Source organism: Ascaphus truei, chromosome 4, assembly GCF_040206685.1.
Source record: "Ascaphus truei isolate aAscTru1 chromosome 4, aAscTru1.hap1, whole genome shotgun sequence".
Lineage (NCBI taxonomy): Eukaryota > Metazoa > Chordata > Amphibia > Anura > Ascaphidae > Ascaphus > Ascaphus truei.
The window spans coordinates 58,839,843-58,865,105 of record NC_134486.1 but is presented as its reverse complement, the minus strand read 5'-3'; the positions used below and the strand labels follow the sequence as shown (position 1 = coordinate 58,865,105).

General features: G+C 45.6%; 1 protein-coding gene across 1 annotated transcript in view; it reads right to left on the bottom strand.

Annotated features, from left to right (window-relative positions):
• The window catches only part of MSH2 (mutS homolog 2), a 189,058-nt gene extending 171,012 nt beyond the window's left edge, over window positions 1–18,046 (bottom strand). The window contains exons 1-4 of the mRNA XM_075595822.1: window positions 17,689–18,046; window positions 15,609–15,763; window positions 7,851–8,129; window positions 3,971–4,117 (exon numbers count right to left, since the gene is read on the bottom strand). Coding sequence (XP_075451937.1) covers window positions 3,971–4,117; window positions 7,851–8,129; window positions 15,609–15,763; window positions 17,689–17,896 — 789 coding nt within the window. The 5' untranslated portion in view covers window positions 17,897–18,046. The remainder of the gene's footprint in view (window positions 1–3,970; window positions 4,118–7,850; window positions 8,130–15,608; window positions 15,764–17,688) is intronic.
• Between the last annotated feature and the right edge of the window lie 7,217 nt (window positions 18,047–25,263).

The window sequence follows — 25,263 nt, the reverse complement described above, 5'->3', positions numbered from 1 at the left end:
ACCAACCTAAATTTAGTTAGCCTCTACTCAAAAATCAGATTTCCCATCCCCTTTTTAATCTGGTAGCTCTTCTCTGCACTTTTTCGAGTCCCATGATGTCTTTTATGGACTAGTGCACAAACCTGTACTCCATATTCAAGGTATGGTCTTACTAATGATTCATACAATAGCATAATTATGTTTCATCCCTTCCATACCCCATTTCCCACAATATAAGACCTTATTTGCCTTTGCAGCTACTGCTTGATATTGGGCACTATTGCTAAGCCTGCAGTCTACATGCACTCCTAAATCCTTCTCCATCAAGGATTAACCTGATTTTGCCCCATTTAATTTATAAGTAACAGTTTATTCTTACTTCTCAAATGCAACCTTATCTGCAATTCACCTGCCCGAGTTTTTTACCGGGACCAAACGTCCTTTATTTTGTACATGAACCTCGTGTGGTGGCACCGTATCAAAAGCCTTTGCAAACTAAGTAGACCACATGAACTATGAACTACATTATCCTAGTCTAAAGTCCTACTTAGCTCCCCAAAGAAACTTATAAAAGGTTAGTTTAACACTACCACTCCTTCATAAATCCATGCTGCAGATTACTAATAATTTTGTTATTTATTAGGTATTCCTGAATATTATCCCGTACTAAACCTTCAAATAGCTTCAACACTATTGATGTCAGGCTTACAGGTCTAATTCCCCGGTTGTGATCTAGCTCCCTTTTTAAATATATGCACCATGTCTGCTTTATGCCAATCTTGTGGTACTGAGCCGGTGGAGATGGAGTCCTTGAATATTAAATATAATGGTTTGGCTATTACTGAACTTCGCCCCTTAAGAACCCTTTGGTGCATGTCATTAGGGCCAGGTGTCTTATTTACATTCATTTTATCAAGCCAGCTATGCACGTCCTCCTCAGTTAACCAATTGTTTGTTAATATAGGCGGTTGTAGCTTCCTCCTGATATGGAATTCAGGACTATAAGGGTCTTTTTGCAGATAGAGGAGGGCAGAGTTGCTTGTAATGTAATAACTACATGTGGTGAATGGGTTAAATGTGTCTGTATGTATGTCCGGATGACTAATGGTTCTGCTCTCTATAAACTGACTAGTGACATTTTTTTAACTACCAACAGCAGGGTTGGTCAATCTTCCAGAGCATATGATAGACTGTATTCTGTTGAGGCCTGTTTTTACAAGATAAAAACAGATATAGAATTGCTGAGAAAAGAGAAGTCAGCCTTTTAATATTGAATTGTTGAGAAAAGACAAGTCAGCCTTTTAATATAGGATTGCTAAAGAATGACAAATCAGTTTTTGTAATCTGCTTGGTAACGTAACATGTCATGTATAGAACATTGTATAAAAGACTGAAGAGACAATGCCTGTCTTCAGAATCGGCCTTAAGTCTTGCATGACAAATTGATTCTCCCTGCACGTTTTTGTATTGTAAGTACTGTATCAATAAACTTACTCTTTCAAAGAACCTGGACTCCAGTTATCGATAATCAGCCTGAATCTGAGGGTCCATAACACTCCTGTTGCAATTAACTCCTTGGTAAATACAGAGGCAAATAATTTATTGAATACCACCGTATTTTCCTTATCTCCAATAAATTTCCCTATGTAAGGAATCAGGGAACACGTCCTCTGCGGCGTGTTCCCTCCTTACCTGCTGCAGCGCGCCTCCCCGCTCTGCTTACAGAGCGTGCGTGCGCAGCTCTTCCCACTGTGCCACGGAGCTTGGCTCCGTCCCCCGGTCGCACGTCTGTCACGCGCACGTGACATCGTGCACCGCTCCCCAGCTGCATGGCAAGTACTCCTAATTGGCCACTTGTCTCCTGCAGCCCATCCCTGCCTCCGCTCCGCCCCCTGCCTCATTGGTTCCCGTTTACTTTAAAAAAACTTTCATTTTCGCCTTGCTGAGCATGACCTGTGTAGCCTTGTGTTCCTGCGTTTGCGCCTTGTTGCTGTGGCTCCTGCGTTTGCTCCTTGTTGCTGTTTTCACCTCTGTTGCTAACTCGTGTACCGACCCGGCTTGACTATAGGACCCCCTCGGGATAAAGACCCCGGCTTGACTATTGGACCCTCTCTGGAAAAACGACCTCGGCTTGCCTCAGACTACCCGCACCTCTCCAACCCCAGATCACAGCTTCACGGACACCGACCATCCCATGGCTCCGCCATCAGACTCCGGCAAGTATCTGAACAAACCCGATTTCTCCAACCCAGACCTGACTACGCGGACTGTCCACTCTCCAGGCGTGCCTCCGCTGCTGTGGATGCGCAGTCTTGTACTTTCTCACCTCCGTACCGAGGTCCTGCCTTGCTCGTGGTGAGGGCAAGCGTTACACCCTGCCAATCTCACACAGAGAGTCTTACATTCTCTTTTCTAACCTTATCGTTATTAAAAAGGTGCTAGACGTTTTTAGGGTTGATTTTATTTTCTATTGCAGTCCTTTTTCTGTTTTCAATTTTTGCTAATCTGATTACGCTTTTGCGATTTGTGTTACATTCATCAATTATGATGCCCCAGTCGCGTCTGACTTTATGAATCTAACTTCCTGCCTCTTGCTTTCCATTTCCTCCCCTACCTGTATATTTAGCCACATCGGCTTAGACTTGTTTAGTTTATATTACCCAAGGGTAAACATTAATAAGTTTACTTATCAAACAAGGTTTTAAAAACTGCCTATTTACCTTCCGCATTTTTTCCTGCAAAAAGATCACCACAATTTAATCCTTGTAAATTATTTATAAAAATTTGCCTTTCTAAATTGTAAAGTCTTTGTTGAACCCATGTGTTTTTTGATCATTTATTTCAAAATGAGACCATGTTATGATTCCTGTTTCCCAAATGTTCCCTGGCTTTGAATATTAGCTTTACTTTTACAATGTTTGATATTACCAAATCCAGTATTGCCCCTCTCCTGGTTGGTTCCTCAATAATTTAAGTCATGTAATTGTCTTTAAGCACCCCCAAAAATAACATTTCCTTTGGTTGTAAGGCTAATCTAATTGCTTCAGTCTATCTCTGGATAATTAAAATCCCCCCTTATGCAAACATGACCTACAGGTAGTTTTGATGCCTTCTCCATTTGCAAAAGTATTTTGGCTTCCTCAATCTCACAGATATTTGGTGGTTTATAGCATATGCCTACAAACATTTTCTTTGTACTTTACCTGCACTGCTAATTTATATCCACAAAGTCTCTACATGTTCATCCTTCCCTTCATAAACATCTTCCTTTATAATAGGTTTTAAATCTGGTTTAACATATAAACATACTCCACCTCCTCTTCTATTTGCTTGATCCTTCCAAAAAAGGGAATAACCTTCTAAATGAACTGCCCAGTCATGAGTTTCATCCCACCATGTTTCAGTAACCACAATATCATCATATTGCTCCCTTGTAGCTATTAATTCAAGCTCCGCCATTTTATCCATCGGTCAGGCTGCATTCGCAAGCATGCATTTATGTTTTTTTCCCACTCTGTTCTATTATCACATCTGCTCCTATCTTTCTACGCCAACTGGCTCTAATCTTCCGAAGTGTATTAGTTCTATTTAATATGGATACCTCCCTGCTTGACAAAATCCCCCCCGCCCCACCACTACCTCCATGACCCCTATTTACCCATTACCTCTTGCTCATCCCTTCTCAACCCTCCTTAGTTTAATTTCTCCTCCAACCTTTTTGAACATCCTCCCCCAAAGCACAGAAGATCCCTCTTCATTCAGGTACAATCCATCTGTACTGTAAAGATAGCCCCCTCTGAGGAGTTGGAAATATTTAATGCATCTCCATACATGCAACAACATCTCAAAACAAGTGTTTGCTCTGAAGCAATACACAGGAGTGCAGCCAGCACATGTAGCACAAATAAACACTGCCTCCAAATGGAGCTGTAGTCCACGGAGTTAGAATAGCAGACAGTAAGGTAAAGTATACATGGACATGCGCCTGTACCTGCTTCTCCATCTCCGGTAATGCAGCGCTTGTAACTTGCTCTCCCTTTTTTGCTTTAAGCAAACGGTTGAGGTCTTGTACACTGTCTTTTGTAGTAAACTCTCCTTTCTTTCTGTCTGTAATCAGAATCCCACCTCTCTGAATTATCTGTGATAATGCAGAAAATGCGAACATAGATCATAGAATAGGACTGAAGAATACACAGCGGGGAAAAAGTTAATACAGGCAAAACTTATGAAAATAAAGCATTCACATACACTTGATGTAAAATAACATTTTTGGGGGAGGGGAGGGGAGGGTGAGGAAGAGGAAGCGAGGTGGAAAAAAAAAAAAGGATTGTAAAAATATGCGATGGTGTTTACAGCACATTGTAGCCCAGTTCAAATGAATCAAGGCTCATAACTCTGATGGGCTATTTGTTAAACATTAGCATAACTTCTAAGTATATTGGAAGTTGACCGTACATGCTTAAAAATAGACCTGACAAAAGGCCTGTATTTATTAAGCAGTGCTCTGCCATAAGACAAGAAAGCAAATTTAAAGTGCGCAAAAAAAACCCTATACTGTAAAAGGAAATATAACCAAAATAAACACCTCTGTGGTATATATATATATATAACACAACAACCTTTGTATTAACAGGTTAGGGTCTGCAGCTGTAGATAGAGGGAGTGACTCAACAACCCTGATACTGAAAACAGAAAAAACAAGCGCAAACGCATATGGTGTGAAGTATGTTCAACATTATTAATATATATTAAAAGCTGAGAACGGGGACAACTCACTGGTGCAGTATTCCTAGATTTTGCAAAGGCTTTTGACACAGTTGATCATGCTATTCTGCTTAACAAACTCCAGAGCTCTGGAATAGGGAAACATGCTTTAAACTGGTTTCAGTCCTACCTATCAGGAAGATCCCAACATGTGTCCATCTCAGGCTCTAACTCCAACCCCGTGGATATCACCTGTGGCGTACCGCAAGGCTCTGTTCTGGGGCCCCTACTCTTCTCAGTGTTCATCAATGATCTTCCCACAGCTTGTAAGGAAGCCTCAATACACATGTATGCAGATGACACAATCCTGTATGCACACAGCCATAGCCTCTCTGACCTTCAACACATACTTCAGTCTGACTTTGAGACTCGAAAACTGGATTTCCCAAAACAAACTGTTTTTAAACACTGACAAGACTGTAACAATGGTATTTGGGACCAAGACTAAATTTGTAAAGCTTCCAGTGACTGAGCTCCTGATTAGAATCAACGCTACCACCACCCTAACACCTGTCACTAGTTTTAAATACCTGGGCTTATGGTTTGACTCCCACTTAACATTCGGGATGCACATTGATACCCTGACAACCAAGACCTATGCCAAACTAGGGGTACTTTACAGGAACAAATCCTCCCTAAGTCTCCTGGTCAGAAAGCGTATTGCACAGCAGATGCTAATGCCAATTATTGACTATGGAGACATAGTATATGGCTCAGCTCCTCAAACCCACCTTAGCAAACTTGACACCCTCTACAATTCAATTTGTCGTTTTGTTCTCCAATGCAACTACAACACACATCACTGCGAAATGCTCAAAAAACTAGATTGGTCATCACTAGAGTCTAGGCGCAAAGTGTCCAGTATGTCAAGCTACCCAGCTACCTGAACAAGCTCCTCACCCCTACCACATGCAGTACCTATCACCTGAGATCAGACTCCAAAAGACTATTCATGGTCCCAAGACTCAACAAAGTATCCGGACGTTCCTCCTTCTCCTTCCGTGCACCCCAAAACTGGAACAACCTACCAGAGACTCTCACATCCACCACCAGCTTAAGTTCTTTCAAATCTAAGGCTGTCTCACACTTTAATCTGGTCTGTAACTGTTTCATACGCTCATAATATATATTTTCTTTAACTGTGCATGCAATGTCTTGTATATAATGTATACCTTGTTCATTTATGTAACTGTATTTGTAACCATGTATTATTTTGTTTTACTCTGTGCCCAGGACATACTTGAAAACGAGAGGTAACTCTCAATGTATTACTTCCTGGTAAAATATTTTATAAATAAATAAATAAATAAGATATCTGCGTACATCAGTGTAGATAAAATTAGGCATATCGTGCACTTAGGTCACATGTTACCCGGCACCACCAAGATCGCAGGAGCCGCAACGTCCGCCGGATCACTAGGATTTGTTGACGCTGGTCATCCGCCATCTTAGCCCATCACACGCTGTCCTCAGGAGACCCTCCGTCCACCTCTATAGGTGCAGTGAAGACCTCCGGGTGCTGTGCCCGCTGGAGCCGCCGTCAGGCTCGTGTCTCCGGAGTTCCGTGTGGTTTGCGACTTGCCGTAAGGCAGTCACTGCCGTAAAGTGTAGTGATGACATCACTCGAAATGTCCAAAAAGTCTCTCTTAACCTCAGCAGAGGTATAATAAGATAAAATGACTGTAGGGGCTAGTCGATATATCCTACGCGTTTCGTAGCCATAGCTCTGGCTACGAAACACGTAGGATATATCTATTGACTAGCCCCTACAGTCATCTTCACTGAACCTGTAGAGGTGGACGGAAGGTCTCCTGAGGACTGCGGAGGGTCTCCTGAGGACGGCCTAAGACGGCGGATGACCAGCGTCAACAAATCCTAGCAATCCGGCGGACGTTGCGGTTCCTGCGATCTTGGTGGTGCCGGGTAACATGTGACCTAAGTGCACGATATGCCTAATTTTATCTACACTGATGTACGCAGATATCTTACCTTTTAATATATATTAATAATTTTGAACATACTTCACCATATGCGTTTGCGCTTGTTTTTTCTGTCTCTGCCATAAGACACCTTCCAACACTGGGAGACACCTCACAGTCCAGTCACTTCAATGGGCAGCAAGGTGACTTTCAGGGTAGGAAGGTGTCTTAATGCATAGCACCGCTTAGTGAATTTGGGCCAACATCTTTCAGGTTTCTTAAACCCTCTGTTAAATCACTTTAGTGACATTAAAAACTGCTACCCTAATCTCAGCACAACTCCCGCAGAGAGATTGTTTTGGTGAAACAAAGACATTACATTGATGGTTTAATATTAAAGTATTTTATCATAATAGATCCAGAAAAGGAGTTCTGCAGGCACACGTCCCGAGGGTCAAAAAAAAAAAATTGTATATGCCAGTGCTCTTAGATGTAGGGAAAGCCCTGCAAATCCCAGGGAGTCACCGAGTACATGAACAGCAGGGCACACGGACTTTGCAAAAAGAATATTTAATCCAGCCAAATAAACCAACGTTTCGACTGACACGCAGTGTTTATCTAGGTGCGGCTGAACAAGATGCCGTGGCAGTCAAAACGTTGGTTTCTTTGGCTGGATTAAATATTCTTATTGCTAAATCCGTGTGCCCTGCTGTTCTTGCACTATTATAAATCGATCCATACATGAATCTTCTTCTCAAGGCAGCCTTGGAAGCAGCAACAAAACCTATCTGACTTTTACCACCTTCTCTGTACAATGTAGGATACATGTTAAAATCCAAAATTTGAACATGAATCCAAGAACTAGCCTTTTGGTTACTTGAACATCCAACAAATAAGTGATCAGAAATAACATGACTGTTACAATCTTGAGTATTTACTAAAGTTCATTAGCTCTTAGGCCGAGATTCACTAAAGGGTGCTAAGCTATAACACAACTCAATTCCCATTGAAACGAATGCGTGTTAAGGTGTGTTAAAGCTTAGCACCCTTTATTAAATCTGGGCCTTAGTCAGTGATGGTGGTCGTTCAACTGTATGGCAGATACAGAGTAGTAAGAGCCACCGACACTGCCATAATTATTAAAACAATGTTTTCTATAACAGTACTTGCCATTTATATTGCATTTACCTGTCTCACTTTTCCCATGTCTCCAGCAATCTCCCCTCCAGGCAACACACATTCCTTGGGCCCAATCTGAACAAGCAAGGCTTCCAGGTTAGAGAACTGATCATTATCTGGAAACTCGCATACGCCTAACCTTCTCAGCGTTGCGTCCACATGGCCAACGCCAACCAATCTTTGCCCATCAACATTGGTCAACTTGACGCCCACAACTCCAACTGCCGTGGCCATGTCATTGTTACCAAACAGAATCTCCTCAAACTGCGTCAGGTTACCTGGGGAGGCCTAATTAAAACACAAGAATAAATAAATAAAGTTAAAAATATATATATATATTATATTTTATACACACACACACACACACACACACACACAAAATGTGAGAAGAAAGAAAAAAAATGTTAAGCCATGATCAATGTTTCGGTCCTCATGGGAAGAGGGGAGGGGGGGGGGGGGGGGGGAAAGAGAAGTCTGATGTAAATTAATTAATTTTCACACACGTAGAGCTGGCTATCTATACCTGATGAACATCTTTCCCCAGTCTTTGCACCTCAACTATAGCCCCCTTTGGTGTGAGAAACTGATACAGATAGAATACACACTGGCGCTTATTGACCATTCTCAATATCACTGTGCGTGGGGATAACAATAATGACATATGTTATTTTTTAATTACAATCTATAAAGAACATTATAAAATAATGATAAGGATGTATACCAAAAGTCTCCTTTTTTCTTATAGGTATTTACACCATACATATATTTATATTCCCCATTGATTGCTATCCCAAAGGGAGAAGCGCAGGGATTCACTTTCTGTTTTGTACATTTGTATGGAAATTTCCTTCACTAGCTGCATGCTCTTTACATGGAGAAGCGCAGTGACAGACAGACAGACAGACAGAGATATATATATCATACGATACCGTTTGAAGCACGAGATCAGGAGACAGCACTCTGGTAAGTTTGATCACAAGTTTTTGTATTGAAAAAGAAACATAAACCAACAAACTTACCAGAGTGCTGTCTACTGATCTCGTGCTTCAAACGGTATCGTATGGTTTATTATTGCTATATGGGACAAGCACCCAATTTTTTCTACTTGCAAGTGGAGTTAACACACACACACACACACACACACACACACACACACTGAGTTAAGTTATGGCGAGTAAAAAAAGTGACAAAAACCCTCCACAGGAAAGCAAATATGCAAATATAACTGTATGCTCATCTGCATGTCTTAGGCAGGTCTGCAACCCCGCCAGCTATAATCTGTTTGTGAATTTTACAATCTAATTACACCCAAAGTGATATATTTGTAAACCAACATGCATATATTGCTACTTTAGAAAATACTAAATGCAGCGATTGTGAAAAGCTGATATAGGAAATCCTAAAAAAGACATTTTAAAATGAGGTTTAAAACCAACCAGACAATGCAAAGGGGTGGTTGTTTGATTCCCCACACGATATTTAAGGAATCTTAATGCTTCTTGTGTGTGACATATATATATATACAGTGGTTGACAAATCACCAAAAAATCTACTCGCCACACAAAAAAAATCTACTCGCCACCTAGTACCAAACGTGTGCTGCTTAGGCCAATATTTACTCGCCCGGTGGTTAAATCCACTCGCCCGGGGCGAGCAAATGTATAGGTTTGTCGAACACTGTATATATATGTAACGGTATTTCTGGCCCCGGCCTGACCCACCCAATCTCACATTGGCCCCTGTGGTCTAACCGGTCCCCATTACAGTGTGGTAGTGTCGGGTGGTGCACCTGTTGGCTACAGGAATCCTGAGTCTCCCGCATGATGGTGTGTGGGGAGGACCCGTCCAGACAGGCAGCTGAGGTAGTGTGCTGAGTCTCGCCTAGTTCCAGTGCAGTGCCTCCACCTCATCAGGGTCCCTGCGTCCGCATGGGGATGGTCCTGGTGAGGAACTCCTCGGTGGTGCAACCTCCTGTGTAATCATACTCTCACACACAGGGGTTTCTCTGATCAGCTCCATCTTTATTGTCACGGTGGGCATAGCTGCCCTCCACAATGGGGTATCTTTAGCCAGTCATCGTGCCCGTGCTTCCCTTTGAAAGGTATGTCTCCTTGATCAGGGATTCACTGCTCTGTGCCAGGTCCCTGGACACAGACTCCTATATCAGCTACTATAACATAATCGCCCAATAGTCTCTGAACTCTGCAAACACCTTGCAAGAACTTGAACTCCTTCCTCAACTGTACTAGCATTAGAACTAACTATTAGTCACCGTGCTGTGCCTTATGTAACTTCTGAGGCTGACACACCTCTGACATCACTAACCATGGAGTCAGAGCATGTGACCAGTCCCATCCATACACAGGGCACCCCACCAGGGTGCGAGGGAAAACCTCCATGATTACTGCTGGCATGCCCACACTTACCAGGCCTTGCTGCCAGCAGGAGAGATGACTGTAGGCATTTTCCATGACCGCTAAATTCTCCCCCTGGTGAATCCCATCGTCCTCGCTGGGACCCAAATTTGTATACCTCTTTCCAGGAAGCACTGTAACACAAAACATAATTAACATCACACAAATGTTCTCATAATGCAGTACACATGAATACAGTCATCCGCCAAGCCCGCCCCGACCAGCAGCCACGGACCCGCGTAATGCGCAGTACCACCTAAAAATAGTGATAGGGGTCCGGTTTCTTTACTTCCCTACCCCCCATATCTAGAACTGTAACAGAATAATGCCGTGGTAATCCCCTCTCGGGCCTATATGTTACCTTGTGTTTGTGGATATTTCTACCAATGGCCCATATACGGATCAAATGCTCTATCCGTTCCTCGGCCTTCTTCCCCACCACATCACTCCCCTTGCTGACTAAGTGCATCTCAATATTTTCCCGGAGCCACCTATCCCTATTCTCCTCTATTTCATCCATTAGTGGCTCAGGAACATACGGGTACTCCAACCCGTGGGATGACTTGTAACGAGCCATTATGGCCCGTTCGGCCCTACTGATCCTAGTCAGGTCAGCCTTACCTGCCCTCCCAGGTAGCACCCATGATAGGGGTTCGTCAGGGTCCACGGGGTCTGACAAGATGCTGGGACCCATAGATTCTATCTCCCTATGCTCTATTTGAAGCCAGCGCTCCTGCAATTCCCTGTCCCTCTGTTCTGGGGTAAACTCTCCCACCGCCCACCAATAGTCCACTACATCCTCTCGCCGGATGAGGAACCGAGTGCGGTCCATCCAGGCCGAGTACCCTTCAAATAGTGGGGCCCACCAACGGTTCTCCCGGAATCTATTTGACCTCCCTGATTCCCTATCATCGTCCATGGAAAATACCCCTGATGACCGCTCAGATCGCGGTACAGACCACCTAGACGATCCCGGGGCCTTTTTTACCGGCGCCGGAACTGCAGGGGGCAACCACCGGCCTACCGCAGCCACTCTCAATTCTCCCCCTCCCCTGGAGATACCTTCCGTAGCACCACTGCGCTGTCTTTCCCCAGTCCGTCTCCCCTCCTCTTCTGAGGGAATGTCCACTGATTCCAGGCTAGGCGGGGAACCCGGGGACCGTGTGACAGGGGTAGGGGCTTTAGCTAGGGCATGGAGTTGGGCATACGGACGGGGTAGCGATTGCCACGGGGCTGCGACCCGTTCCTGGCTGTCCGTAGATATTTCAAAGGATGATACTTCACCCTCCTCAGTCCTCAGATCGCCCGTCCAGCTTCTGAGCCGTTGAGGTGATTGGGGACCTTCCCCCAATCGCCGAAGCGTCGCTGCATCTTCTCCATGGGTTCCGCCGTCACTTCCGGAAGCGATGTCTTCCCCGGAACCGGGAGCGCAGCCATCTTGCGTGGGACCCCCATGCGGGATCTCTTCTTCCACGACGACATCCGGTTGCTCCGCCGTCGCCGCCGGAAGTGATGCCGTCACTCCACGTGCGCTCGGGGCCTGGCGCGGCCCTTCCAGCGCTTCGCCGCCTGCTGCAACCACGTAAGTGATAGGGCTGCTTGGCTTACCCATCCGCAGGGGTGTAGGCGTCTCTCTCCCGTCTCCTAGATCAGGTCCTGGGATGGCGGGACTCCGTCTGTCGGCTCGCCGATCTGCGGGGGACGCCCTGTTCTCAAGGCCACCACTCACTCCACGGGGTGTCGTCCTTCCGGTCTGCCTTTTTGGCTCCGCTTTTAACACCGCCAGCTCACGGAGGTCCTCGTCCGAGTAATCCCCTTTCCCTGACTTAGGGGTCTCCGAGCGGAGTGAAAGTCTCTTTTCCCCGATTGCGGGGGGTGATTCAACCGCCTCGATCGCCACTGACCCAGCCGACTTGACCGGCTCCAGTCCCTTGTCTCCTGGACTCGCGCGGTTGATCCATAGCGCGCCCAGGGACTCGGCGGAGCGCCTTGCCATGTCCACCGGGGGGTCAGCAGGCTGGATTGGGATAAATGTGGGCATAGGCCACAGGTATAAAGTCCCGCAATGAGGGCAACGTGCCGCCGTGTTGACCGTGCCTCCGGGCAGCCCACATTGTAGGCAGAGCCCGACCACCGTCTCAGTGTTGGCCACCCTCACTACTAGCAACCCGCCGGGTACTGAGTAGGGCTGGGTGGAGACCATCGTGCCCACAGTGGAGGAGCAGGCCATTCTTTGTACAGGAGCCACTTCCTGTACAGGTCTCTTCTTTTCAGTGGTTCCTCGCAACTGACTGGTGGAAGTTGCTGGATCCGCCACTCCCTGCTTCGGCTCCTCCCTTCTCTGACAGAGCTGGAACCCGCCCCCAGGGGTTGCAATTATGGGTGGGTCCCACAGGGGAATATCATGCCCCTTAATTAAGGCCGCACCTCTCTCAGTCCTGGTGGGTGCGGTTAGCGTTTTCGCGCCAAATTCCCCACAAGGGTGGGGGTCTTTTCCCGCGGCTAGTTCCCGCCTTCTCCTGGCAGCCGCCCTCTGTGCAAGATAACCATCCTTTTTGCACGGCTCTTCCACGGCCGGAACTACTTTTTGTAGTGGCGCCGTCTGGATATCAGTCCCTGGGCCCAGTGGGTGCATTCCCACAGGCCATAGTTGAAAGTCACTCCCCCTGGTAGAAATCAGGGGAGGGTCCCATAGACTAAGCGGTTGACTCAGCACAGGGGCTGAGTGAGTCACTGTCCATGCAGGCGCAGCCATAGCTTTCGCGCCGTGCCCCCCATCAGGGCGGGGCTCTTCTGTTCGCGCCATTCCCGGCCAGCTTTTTGCAAGTCCTGCACCAGCCACATTTTCTGTGACTGTCCCATGCGGTGTCCCTAGTAAGCGGGAACCGCCATTTTGGTTGACTTTTAAGCCCAAAAAGTCCGTTTGTTTGCTCTCCTCACGGGGTTCTCCCCCAATTATTACAATTTCCTCACACTCTTCAAGGGTGGCCCCTCGCTGTCCCAAACAGGATAAAAACAGGGCAGCCACAGCCTTCGCTCCGCTCCAGAGCAGACTGGTTAACGATAACTCGGCGACTGTTTGCTCTTCAGTGGGGTGCACGCCACGGGTGCCCTCCCCATCAGCTTCTGGTCGCCATTTTTGGTTCTCCGCACCACGCGGATCCTCCATTCTTTGGGTTGTCTCACTCTCGTACCAATTATCGTACATGGGGCTCCGCTCTGCGGGGCAGCCACCACACCGGTACAATAAAGATTAGCTTCAGATGCACCACCACATGTGTACCTTATCTAGGTGTGACCCAGTGTTGCACTACCTCAGGCTAGGCTCACTCTCTCAGTGTCTGCTGTGACTCCTTCCTCCCAGTCTGTGCTCCCTACGGTGAGTGTCTGGAATGGGCTAGGTACTCTGGCTCTGCCATGCAGTACTTGGGGCGTCTACCTCTCTTGGTCAGCCTAGCGCAGACCCTCTCCAGGATTCCTGACCAAGTTAACAGGCTATCCCTTCTGGCATCCTACCAACTAGCACTGCCTCAAGGTGACTCGGTCAGCTATAGCCCGGCTCCAAACCCCTCACTCCTTTCAGGCCCCTAGGTTGTCCCTGCGAACTGACAATATCCCGTCAGCCCCTGACCACCCCTAGGTCCGTCCCTACGCAGCACAGAGTGGTAGCAGACTCTCTCCCTGTTTCCCAGTGTGCCTAGCTAGAGCCTGTCCTGTTGACAGATCTGATCTCAGCAGCTCGCCTCCAAATGTAACGGTATTTCTGGCCCCGGCCTGACCCACCCAATCTCACATTGGCCCCTGTGGTCTAACCGGTCCCCATTACAGTGTGGTAGTGTCGGGTGGTGCACCTGTTGGCTACAGGACTCCTGAGTCTCCCGCATGATGGTGTGTGGGGAGGACCCGTCCAGACAGGCAGCTGAGGTAGTGTGCTGAGTCTCACCTAGTTCCAGTGCAGCGCCTCCACCTCATCAGGGTCCCTGCGTCCGCATGGGGATGGTCCTGGTGAGGAACTCCTCGGTGGTGCAACCTCCTGTGTAATCATACTCTCACACACAGGGGTTTCTCTGATCAGCTCCATCTTTATTGTCACGGTGGGCATAGCTGCCCTCCACAATGGGGTATCTTTAGCCAGTCATCGTGCCCGTGCTTCCCTTTGAAAGGTATGTCTCCTTGATCAGGGATTCACTGCTCTGTGCCAGGTCCCTGGACACAGACTCCTATATCAGCTACTATAACATAATCGCCCACTAGTCTCTGAACTCTGCAAACACCTTGCAAGAACTTGAACTCCTTCCTCAACTGTACTAGCATTAGAACTAACTATTAGTCACCGTGCTGTGCCTTATGTAACTTCTGAGGCTGACACACCTCTGACATCACTAACCATGGAGTCAGAGCATGTGACCAGTCCCATCCATACACAGGGCACCCCACCAGGGTGTGAGGGAAAACCTCCATGATTACTGATGGCATACCCACACTTACCAGGCCTTGCTGCCAGCAGGAGAGATGACTGTAGGCATTTTACATGACCGCTACATTTATATATTCAAAAAATAAATAGACGATACCGTTCTGTGGCTAAGGAAATGCTTTTATTTGTGCGAGTTTTCGAGAAACACTGATCTCTTCTTCCGGCAATGTTACAATGAATGAAGCAAGCAACGGGTATACTTAAAAACAGTGTCTCTTGGAATGTTACCTTTTGCTTGCTTCATTCATTGTAACATCGCCGGAAGAAGAGATCAGTGTATCTCAAAAGCTCGCACAAATAAAAGCATTTCGTTAGCCACAGAACGGTATCATCTATTTATTTTTTGATTATTGAAGCTCGGCTAACACGGTACTGATACGTACATACGCACGCACATATATATACATATACATATACATATATTATACACACACACACACAATATTGTTTGTTCATCAAGAAATGGTTTATATAATTCAGTGTGGAATATTTGTTAAATGTTTTTTTTATTTTGTGTTTTTATATTTATTCTATCAGATCTTGATTACATATTTTTACCAATATAGAATATCTCATTCATTAAATATAAAGCATAAATATATCACAGTTATATATACACACTACAAAATGTTTAGCTCCTGCAGTGCAAACAGATGGACTGTTTTTATATTGGAATAAATGGTTATATAAATCAATCATGCTGAGTAATTGTAATAAAACCCCCCTTTTTTTTTTTCTTCCATTATTGTGGTAAACACACCAGAGGCAGGCAGATATCCACATGAGATGCACAAGCTAAATAAGGTCACAATTACACTGGCACTATTCTAGAAATGTACTGGTCTTCAAAGACAAACTGTAGAGTGTATAATATACCTTATATGCCAACTGCCAGTCATTCTCCTTTGACGATTTACTTCCAGCTTTGTTCTTGTAAACTTCTACACGATATTGACGAACCAGCAATAGATCCTTCACAACAGATTCGAAGTTCATTTTACTGAGTACCACACTCTCCAGTTTCTTACTTCCTATAGTTCGAGAAGCAATTAAGACATTTACATGTTACATTTGCCTGGTGGTGAAAGCGTGGGCGACAGGCTAGAGAGGCCCTTCAGTGTTGCTGCTAGCTTTCCGGAGACAGCCATTACATTTTTTAAACAATTCTCTCTAAGAAATTATAAAATAAAGTTGTTCCCCACCCCCTTACATATTGGCTTTGTTCTTGACTTGTTGCTGTTATATCCACTCATTACACATAACAATAAGAATAATATGGTCCAAATACAGATTGGAAGGTTCGGTGGTAAAAAAAAATAAGTCAATAAGACAAAGGTATATGTAGTACACCATAAGAAAATTGTAACCAGATACTTATACCTTTGCGCTGAACATCAGGGGAAGACCTGCTAGTATCCGCTGCAGTTATATGGCTATGAAAGCCTATTGAGGCTCTACAGTTTCTGTAAAAATAAAAATTTACTAAGCCAAAAGATAATCCAACATTTCAGCCGTTTTAGCAACCTTTGTCAAGGAGGGAGGCATTTTGGAGTTTCAGTTTCGAGACAGTTTTTACCAAAGGGGTTAAACAACAAATTTACATCTAGGATGCTTTTTAGATCCCAGATAGTTTATTCCTAATTCTTAGTTTTTCCATTTTTCTGAATTTTTTTTTTGTAACTTATCACAATAAAGGAAAATGCTGTCCGACAAGGAGAGGTCCCTAATTTGAACTATTACTTTTTTTTTACATATCACTTCATTTAGCACTTATTTAGACACCTTTGTTCTTTTTGGGTGCAGAGGGCAAGGTTGAGAAAATATATACAAATCGCTGTGGATATCCATCTTATAGTGATTTTCATGTCTCATATGGTCGTCTATAGAGTGTGGACGGTTACTAAGGAGATGAAATTTCCACGTTCCTGTCAGACATTAGACAGACAGCTGAGGACAGTGGATGCATGCATGAGGAGACAATGATGTCTCAAGTCAGTCTTGCGATGGGTTCAAAGACTACCGAACTGCACAAGACCACGGTGCAATTGGATTCATCTGGGACTTGTTGGTTGTTGGGATTTCTGTCACTACAAAGACTGGATCCATTTGGAGCGCACGTATGCCATTCCTTGACAAAGGCTGCTTAAACAAATGAAACGGATTTTCTTTTGGCTCAATAATTTTTTATTTATTTTTTGCAAAAAACGTAAAGTCTCAAGATGCCTTTATATTTAAAAAAAGTAAATACATATTTTTTTAAATTGGCCCTCTACACCTCAAAGACAATAGACGTTAGCCCGAGTATTGGGGAATCTATAACTGTTCATCTAGCACTGGTTATAGTTCCACCTTCAAAATAGCTAAATGTCAATTGTAAAAGCTTTGGAGCAGGAACCTTAAAAAAAAAAAAAAAAAAAAAAAAAAAAAAACTATTGGTACATGGATGAATCTCTCGCCAACACCCAGCAGGTTAACTTTTTGCATGTTACTGCACTGCATAAAAAGTCCATTCTGGGGCAGGTTTTTTTTTTTTTTTTTTTTTAAATGAACTACTGTATTGTAACACAGAATACGCTGGGATTTTGGTTAGAGGGGTGTGGGGGTGTGGGGGTGTGGGGGGGGGGGGGGAGAAAAATTACCAAATTCTCATGATGAAGAGAATTTAAGTTGGCAATAAATATAACATGAGATCAGTATGTGCTGGTCGCTTAAACAAACAATGATAATATAACCACGAGTCTACATGCCATTAGATAAAGAGATAAAGTAATGGCGCTGTTGATTTCAGTACAGCTTTATTTTATTAAAAGGGTCCTGTTTATTCAATCTTTGTAAACACACTTAACATTTGCAGATTTAATGGTAATCATTTCTCCTTTAAAAAAAAAAAAAAAAACTCCCACTGACAATGCAGGTGGGTGTCCTGACAAACATGAGAAATAAAAGCAGTCTCCACCTGATCCCAAATACTTGATGACCCCATTGGTCTTAAAAACCTCTTTGGCCGCAAATACCGCATCGCTCCCGTGAACCGTGTACCAGTCGCTTCGGTCAAACAGCCGCACGGTGGTGTCCGGCTTCTCCGGCATGGAGTTATAGAAGTGGATGAAGCCGCTCTCCGCGGCATTGTCCATAGACAGCTTCTCCTTGGGTTGCACAGCCATCCTGGAATCTCCCGCCAACACCCAGCACAGCGACCATAAGTTAGGAGGTGAAAGGTCATGTCACCCGGGCAACGCCGTTAAGACGTCACTGCGCACGGCAGTAGCATAGCAGCGTACACTCATTGGCGCAGCGGCGGTGGCGGTGGCGGTGGCGGTGGTGGTGGTGCCGCCATTTTAGAGAAGGGCATGAGAGCATTAAGCGTCGCCTGTCTGACATCACAGGGAACTGAGGTCTATTGCTCTGCTGTAGAATCCGTTATTGGTGTCAGTTTGCATGAGCGAGCCCTAGTATGTTCATTTTCTGCTAGGGAGGAGCTGGGGGACCACAGTGAAAATGCACACAATGAATAAACCGTTGTCCAGGAAATGCAAATTAACTAACAAACCAGTTGAAATCCAGACTGAATACAGTAATAGTAACTGGGTATCTTAAGCGGGGAAGCTGAGGAGTTGTTGGGATCTTGGTGCAGGAGCTGAATGCTACCCTGTCCGCATATAATATTTATTTATAAAAATGTTTTACCAGGAAGTAATACATTGAAAGTTAGGCTGAGATTATAGTCCTTCTTGCACGCAACGGACCGCATAGCCTCACACACGCCTGTAGCCACAGCGATCTGTGAATTTGGCTGCAGGCGATGGGGAGGCGTGGCGGACTCGTCACAAAGCTGGTTCGCATCTCATTGGCTGAACCGCTCACGTGACGCCGTCACGCGTCCGCGCTTGAAAAGACAACTTTTTTGTATTTTCAAAATGCGGTCGTGCTAATGCGCTCTGTTGTGCGTGCGCACTAGGGATGGCCGTATAGGGATATGCCATTTGTGTTTGTTGCGCCATCGCGCTTAGTATAATCTCAGCCTTAGCTTTACCTCTTGTTTTCACGTATGTCCTGGGCACAGAATTCTAGCAAATACATGGTTAAATTAAGTGAACAGGGTTATACATTATATACAAGACATTGCATGAACAATTAAAGATAATACATGTTATAGGCATATGTAACAGTTACAGACAAGATTAAAATGTGCGACAGCTTTAGTTTTGAAAGAATTTGGATTGGTGGCGGCTTTGAGAGTCTCAGGTGATTGTTTCAGTTGTGGGGTCCACGGTAAGAGAAGGAGGAGCGGCCGGATATGACACCTTCTGTGCCTGTCCAGCTGGAGGTCCTTCATTTAGGCCGTGGCAAATTCAATAAACATATATGCAAAAACAAAGTCCCTAGTGCTCCATAACGCCTGAGATCAATATATTCTTATATGACTTTATATAACTTCTCCGCAATGAAACTCACAAACTTCTGAAGCCAAATAATGTTGATACTTTTTTTGTTTCAATCTTTTTTACTGCGTATACAAGGATGTACACATTTTTACAGTTCATTGTGCATGGGGGAGTTGAGACAGATTACAGTTCGTAGAGTGCATCTCACAAACTTATCATGACATTTTCCTACTTTGTATTTAAATTCTAAATAAATTTAGTAGTTTGACATTTTGTACATGAATGTTTTTCAACTGAGCCCTCGGATTCATGTATCTTGTAACAATTTTGGATTCCTTGTACGAAGCTTAGAATAGACAGAGAGAGGAAAGAGAGAAGAGAAAAGGGGGGAGTAGGAGGTTGGTATGGTGGGGGAGAAGGGTGGGGGGAAGCAAGGGGGAGGAGGGTCCACTCAAGGTAGGTGAGGTAGAGGGGAGAGCAGGGGTGAGGAGGACGAGAACAGGTATCTCCAACCCACACACCCCTTCCCCCCCCCCCCCCCCCCTTGCCTGCTCATTTCTTGTTTATCCTTTGTGGCCTAATGGCTTTACTATTGGGGTGGAATTTTTACCATACTTAGTTTCTAAAAAAAACTTCTAGGTTTTGAGCCCTGGTTCCCAAATTTTGTGAAATTGCTCTGTGTTTTGTTTCAGTTGGGCCGTTAGTTTTTCCATGGTCATGACCTCATTTTTTTCTTTTGGAGACAGTTCTTCTGGAGGGAGCGTTGATTTTTTTCCCAGGCCGCAGCTATGGAGCATCTTGCAGCTGTTAGAATGTGTGAGACCAGCCGCCCCATGGGGCCCCCGAGGTTCTCTATTGGTTTGACCAGCAGAAAGGTCAATGGGTCCAACGAGACCCCCAGCTCCAATACTTCTTGAATAATGTTTTGGGCTCTAGTCCATAAGTTCTGAATCAGTGGACATGTCCACCAAATGTGGGCCATATCTCCTCTCAGGCCACACCCTCTCCAGCATAGATCGGGTGTTCCTGGGAAGATCTGACTCAGCTTATTAAGAGTTAAGTACCATTGAAATAGAATTTTGTATATATTTTCCTTTGTTGTCAGAAGTTTTAGCTGCCGATTCCTAGATTTCCTCCCAGTCCTCTCTATTTCAACGTTTAGATCTTCCGCCCATTTTAACATGTAGTTATGTGTTTGGGAAGCTATTGAAGTTTCGATTCCCATGTATATTCCCGAGATCAGTCCCCTCTGGTAGGTGCCTTTTTTGCAGTACAATTCAAATATTGATAAATTTGGAAACCTTGCATTATTGGATAATGTTGAAAGGAAATGCCTAATTTGAAGGAAGTTGAAAAGTTATAAATCTTGTGTTTGGTATCTGTTTTTGAGTTCCTGAAAAGATATGATCTTCCCCTTCTCCACCAAGTCCTCTGCTATCTTCATGTAGCCAGGTCTCCCCAGCACTCCAACAACCCCCTCCCCTGGTGCGCGATCGCGGGTACCGCCGAGTCACAAGGCGGCCCCGCAAGACAATCGCGTGGGTGAGGGCGGTCAGGTTCCGGCTCGGGGGTTGCCGGGGACGCGTGCGGCCGGTTGCCAAGGCCGCACGCGCGTCTCAGGGCTCCCAGCGCTCCCGGAGCCGGGTGGATAGGGCGCCGCCATGTTGCGCCGGGTCGCGCATGCGCAGTGAGTCCCCGGCGGCCCGAGACAGTCGCGCATGCGCAGAAGATCGCGCGAGGGCAGGGAACGGTTGCGTGAGGGCAGGGAAGGCGCAGGAGAATCGCGCGAGAGTAGGGATAGCTAGTGAGAGGGTGAGGCGGCCATTAGGGGTTAGTGTAGGCAGAGGGAAGGCACGCACGCGGCCCCAATGTTATTATAGGTGCCTCAGGACTACAATTACCATAGTGCCTAGCGAGGGGGGCACCAGGTGCCTCATAGTGGCCAATAGGGCTGAAGGATTGCCCTGGAGGAAGGAGATACATTGTGTGGACTGCCGCTACGCAGTTAGTTGGAGCAGCGGAGCTGACGGGGAAGGAAGGGTGCAGGGAGTGAGTGAAGCTCCTGCATCGCGTAAGGTCCCCTACATCCCAGGTAGGCCCCAACTCCCCACCAGGTTAGTGGGTAATTTATAAGGGACGGCCCTAGATAGGGAGGTCACCCTTAGGTGTGTAAGGTGCAGGTTTTGCAGTTCCACAGCGGGTAATGTTGTGCGCACTGGCAAATAGGACTGTGTGTGTGTTGTCGCTGCATGTACTGGGCGCAGTGTGTGCAGTGTGTGTGGGAGTCTGCAGGCTGACTGTGAGAGCTGTGTGTCTGCTGCAGGCTGGTAGTACTAGCGAGTTAGGAGCTAGTGGTTAGTGAGGTTTATGGACTTGGGGTAGTAGGGGAGGGGGGTAGGTTATTAACCCCGCAGGCCCTAGGAGTTTCCCCCAAGTCACCTCAGGTTGCGGTACATCAGGGACAGGCCCTAGGTTAGGGTTCCTGTCACGCTACTGCCCGTTAGAGAGATAGGGATTCAGCGGCGGTTGCTGTTCCCGTGAAGCGGTTGGACCCACGTGGGGGTTCTGGAGAATATCACCTGGATAGGATCAGACGGATGCATCGCACGTCTGACCCTTTGAGAAGATTGTTGCAGGCCCGAGCACCGGAGTGCTCGGCAGGTAACTTTGAATCCTATGTGCACCAACAGGCCTAGTAGTTCTTAGTGACTGCGCAGTCACCCACGACCTCCGTAGGTGTACGGGACATTGGGTGGGGATTACCGGATACTGGGTGGGAACACCAGACATTGGGCAGAAGGTGATACGGTTATAGCATAAGGTTATGATGTTGTGTAATGTCTTATATGTGTGTTAGTAAAGTGTTTGTTCATTCAGTAAACCTGTTATCCATAATACTGGTGTATGTGGTTTCTGAGTGGGTTCCTATGTTAGGGTCATTCTACATTTCCATAGAATCCTACATAGGTGGAGGCGCTGAAAGAAGAAACGTTCCAGAGGATTCACCCCAGGCTCTCACTAGCGGAGGCTCAGACCTCCTGTGAGCCTGCAGGTATACGCACCACACCGGTAACACCGCATGTTCTACTCACCCACACTATATATGCGATTGGGTGGGGTGGAATACCCGTTACATTCATATTAAGGCTCTTAAACTGGAATAATTGTTTTTGAGAGCATCCCAGAGGAAACTCTGGGTTATTAAATAAGGGAGTTAGCTGGGACGGGGAGGAGGCTAATGCGAATTTCCTCTTGTTTTTGGACCATATGTTCCACGTGCATCTCATCGACCCCAAGTCAAACCTTCTTTTAAGCGTCTCCTTGGACTCTTGTGCCCACGAAGCCACTTTAAGGAATAGAGGACTCGCGTAGTGAGTTTCAATTCTTAACCAGCAACAGGTTGCTGGGTCATTATTCCATATTACTACTTGTTTTAGTTGGGCCGCTTGATAGTATTTAATAATATCCGGAACCCCCATGCCTGGGGCCAACATTACCGATCTTGATACTCTCGGTCTCTTGTCCTTCTAAATAAATTGGAATATTCATTTTTTTAAGCTCAGGCAGGAGAATGTTTATTGGGAGGGTTTGGAAATAATATAGAAGTCTTGGTAGGATGTTCATTTTGGCAGAGATGATTCTGCCCACCCACGATATCTGGAATTTGTTCCATGCCTGCAGGTCTTTTTTGATTCTATCAAAAAGAGAAGGGTAGTTACATTGATAGAGGGAGTCGTAGGATTTTGCAATCTTGATTCCTAGGTACTTAATGTGTGAAATCCATTTATAGTTAAAATTCGAATGCAGAAGCTTAAGTTCTGGGGCTGGGAGAGTTAGGTTTAAGGCTTCCGATTTGTCATTGTTAGCTTTGTAGCCTGAGACTTTGTCGAATTGATCTAATTTAGCCTGAAGGTTGGGAAGGGATATCAGTGGGTTAGCTACAAAAAAATTACATCATCATGTTGATAGTTTTACCGCATGGCGCTGGCGTCTGAGCTACCCAGAGCTCTTCAAATGAGACATAAAAATGAAACGTAATGACGTTGCACTCGGTGGAAAATGTAGTGCTTTCACTGATGCTGTCCCAGACAAATCATGATAAAAATCTAAGCTTTATTGAAGAAATTAAAATTGTGTACATAGATCCAACAAAGTGAAAGAAAAGCCTAACCCATTTCATGGAGCCTCTAATGAAGTGCTGTGTCCAGCGTGAAAAGCGTTAGACTTTTAGTTCACTTTGCTGGATCCATATACACAATTTATATTTCTTCAATAAAGCTTGGATTTTTATCATGATTTGTCTGGGACTTCATCAGTCACTACACTACATTGTGCACAGAGCACGACATCACCTTTCTAATTTAATAAACGCTCAAGCGGACGATCGTAAAAATACCTATTTATATTAGTGGGGGGTTTCACCCAATGAAATGTAAGCATCTTATATTGAATTTGACCCAGATACGCAAAGCTCTTTTTAGACTATTTAGTAGTGGTGTACCGAGTACCCGGAATTACCCGGTACCCGGCGTTATCCGGCACATTTTCAGCTACCCGGACATTACCCGGACCCGGCAACTGAGAAGTGGGCCTAGCGCCAGGTAATGTCAGGGTAGCTGAAAATAATCTTATTACTTACCTTTCTTACCTTTCAGCCAGCGACGGACAACATCTAGGAAAAGCAGCAGCGGTCCTGTGGCGGTGGCAGCATCGGAAGTGTCTTCAGCCGGCGTGGGACAGCAGGAATCCATTCCACAGCACCGCAGCAGGTAAGCAGTATGTGTGTGAGCCGCCGGGGAACCCATCTGTCCAATAGGAACGCTCCGTCTCCTGCTCCGGTCACATAGTTCCCCGGCGGCTCACACACACACTGCTTACCTGCTGCGGTGCTGTGGAATGGATTCCTGCTGTCCCACGCCGGCTGAAGACACTTCCGATGCTGCCACCACCACAGGACCGCTGCTGCTGTTCCTAGATGTCGCCGCCACCCTGCAGGTAAGTACCAAACCGGGTACCCGGCCGGGTAGAACTATTGATTTTGGCCAGGTACCCGTTACCTGGTTTTTTTCATAATCACTACCCGACACAACACTACTATTTAGCTTAAAGCTAACCTTAGTAACGGGTTAATAGTAATGCTTATTAACTAAAGGCAATAACCTTATATTAACCCATTGTTACTCCTTTAAATAGTGTTTGGTTACATTTTTGCAGCCGATTGTGCTAATGATATGCAAAAGAAACACTGCATATGGACGCAGGGAATTAACATGACGTTATTTCGTTGATAACTAGAGATGGCGTTACTCCCATCCAGACCCTGAAATACAGTATGGGTTTTAGAGGAGGGAGAAAGAAAGAGAACGCACCCGAGATACTTGGGAAATATGCTAATTTGGATATGCAAAATATATTCAAAGTCTTTTGGGACATGGGCATTAAAAGAAGCTGGGAGACTTTGATAAAGGGCCTCAATGATGCTGAGAGAGAAGGATTATGTGTGACAGAAAAGAATCAAAGCAGAAAAGATACCATTTTCTTATTTCCTCCTTTAGTGTACATTGTGTATGTTAAAGTGATGTTTGCCACAAAACCAGGGGAGGTGTTTCTGTCAGTTTTTTCTTGACACTTAGAGCGGGCATTCACCTTTAGAGGAGCATGGAAACCAATTATTTGCAGGTCCCTCTCGCAAGAAATGAGTAAATGCTCTGTGAGAATCACTTCGCCAGTTGTATCATCCACTCAAATTGCACCTTTTTTGACTGACACAGGGAGAGAGAAAGGGAGGGAAAGAGGAGGGAGGAGCGAGTCAGAGAGAAATGGGGGCATTGGGAGAAATAGGGAAGAGAACAAGGGGGGTGAGAAGGAGAGGAGGGAGTGTGAACGGGAGAGTGAGAGACATAGGGGGTGATACTCACAGGGCTGCCTATGGGGAAGAGCTGTCCCCTCCCCCGGGAAAGCTGTCGGCTGCCCTAGTAGAGATTATTAAAAAGAAAAAGAAAAAACTTTAAAAAGGAAGGGAAAATTTCAGGAGTTGAAATATTGAGAGACACTGTAATTCACAATGTAAAAGTGTAACAATCGTGCTCGCCACAAACCGGGACCGAACCGCGGGGCTGAGGTGGGGATGTGGAAACACCGACCTT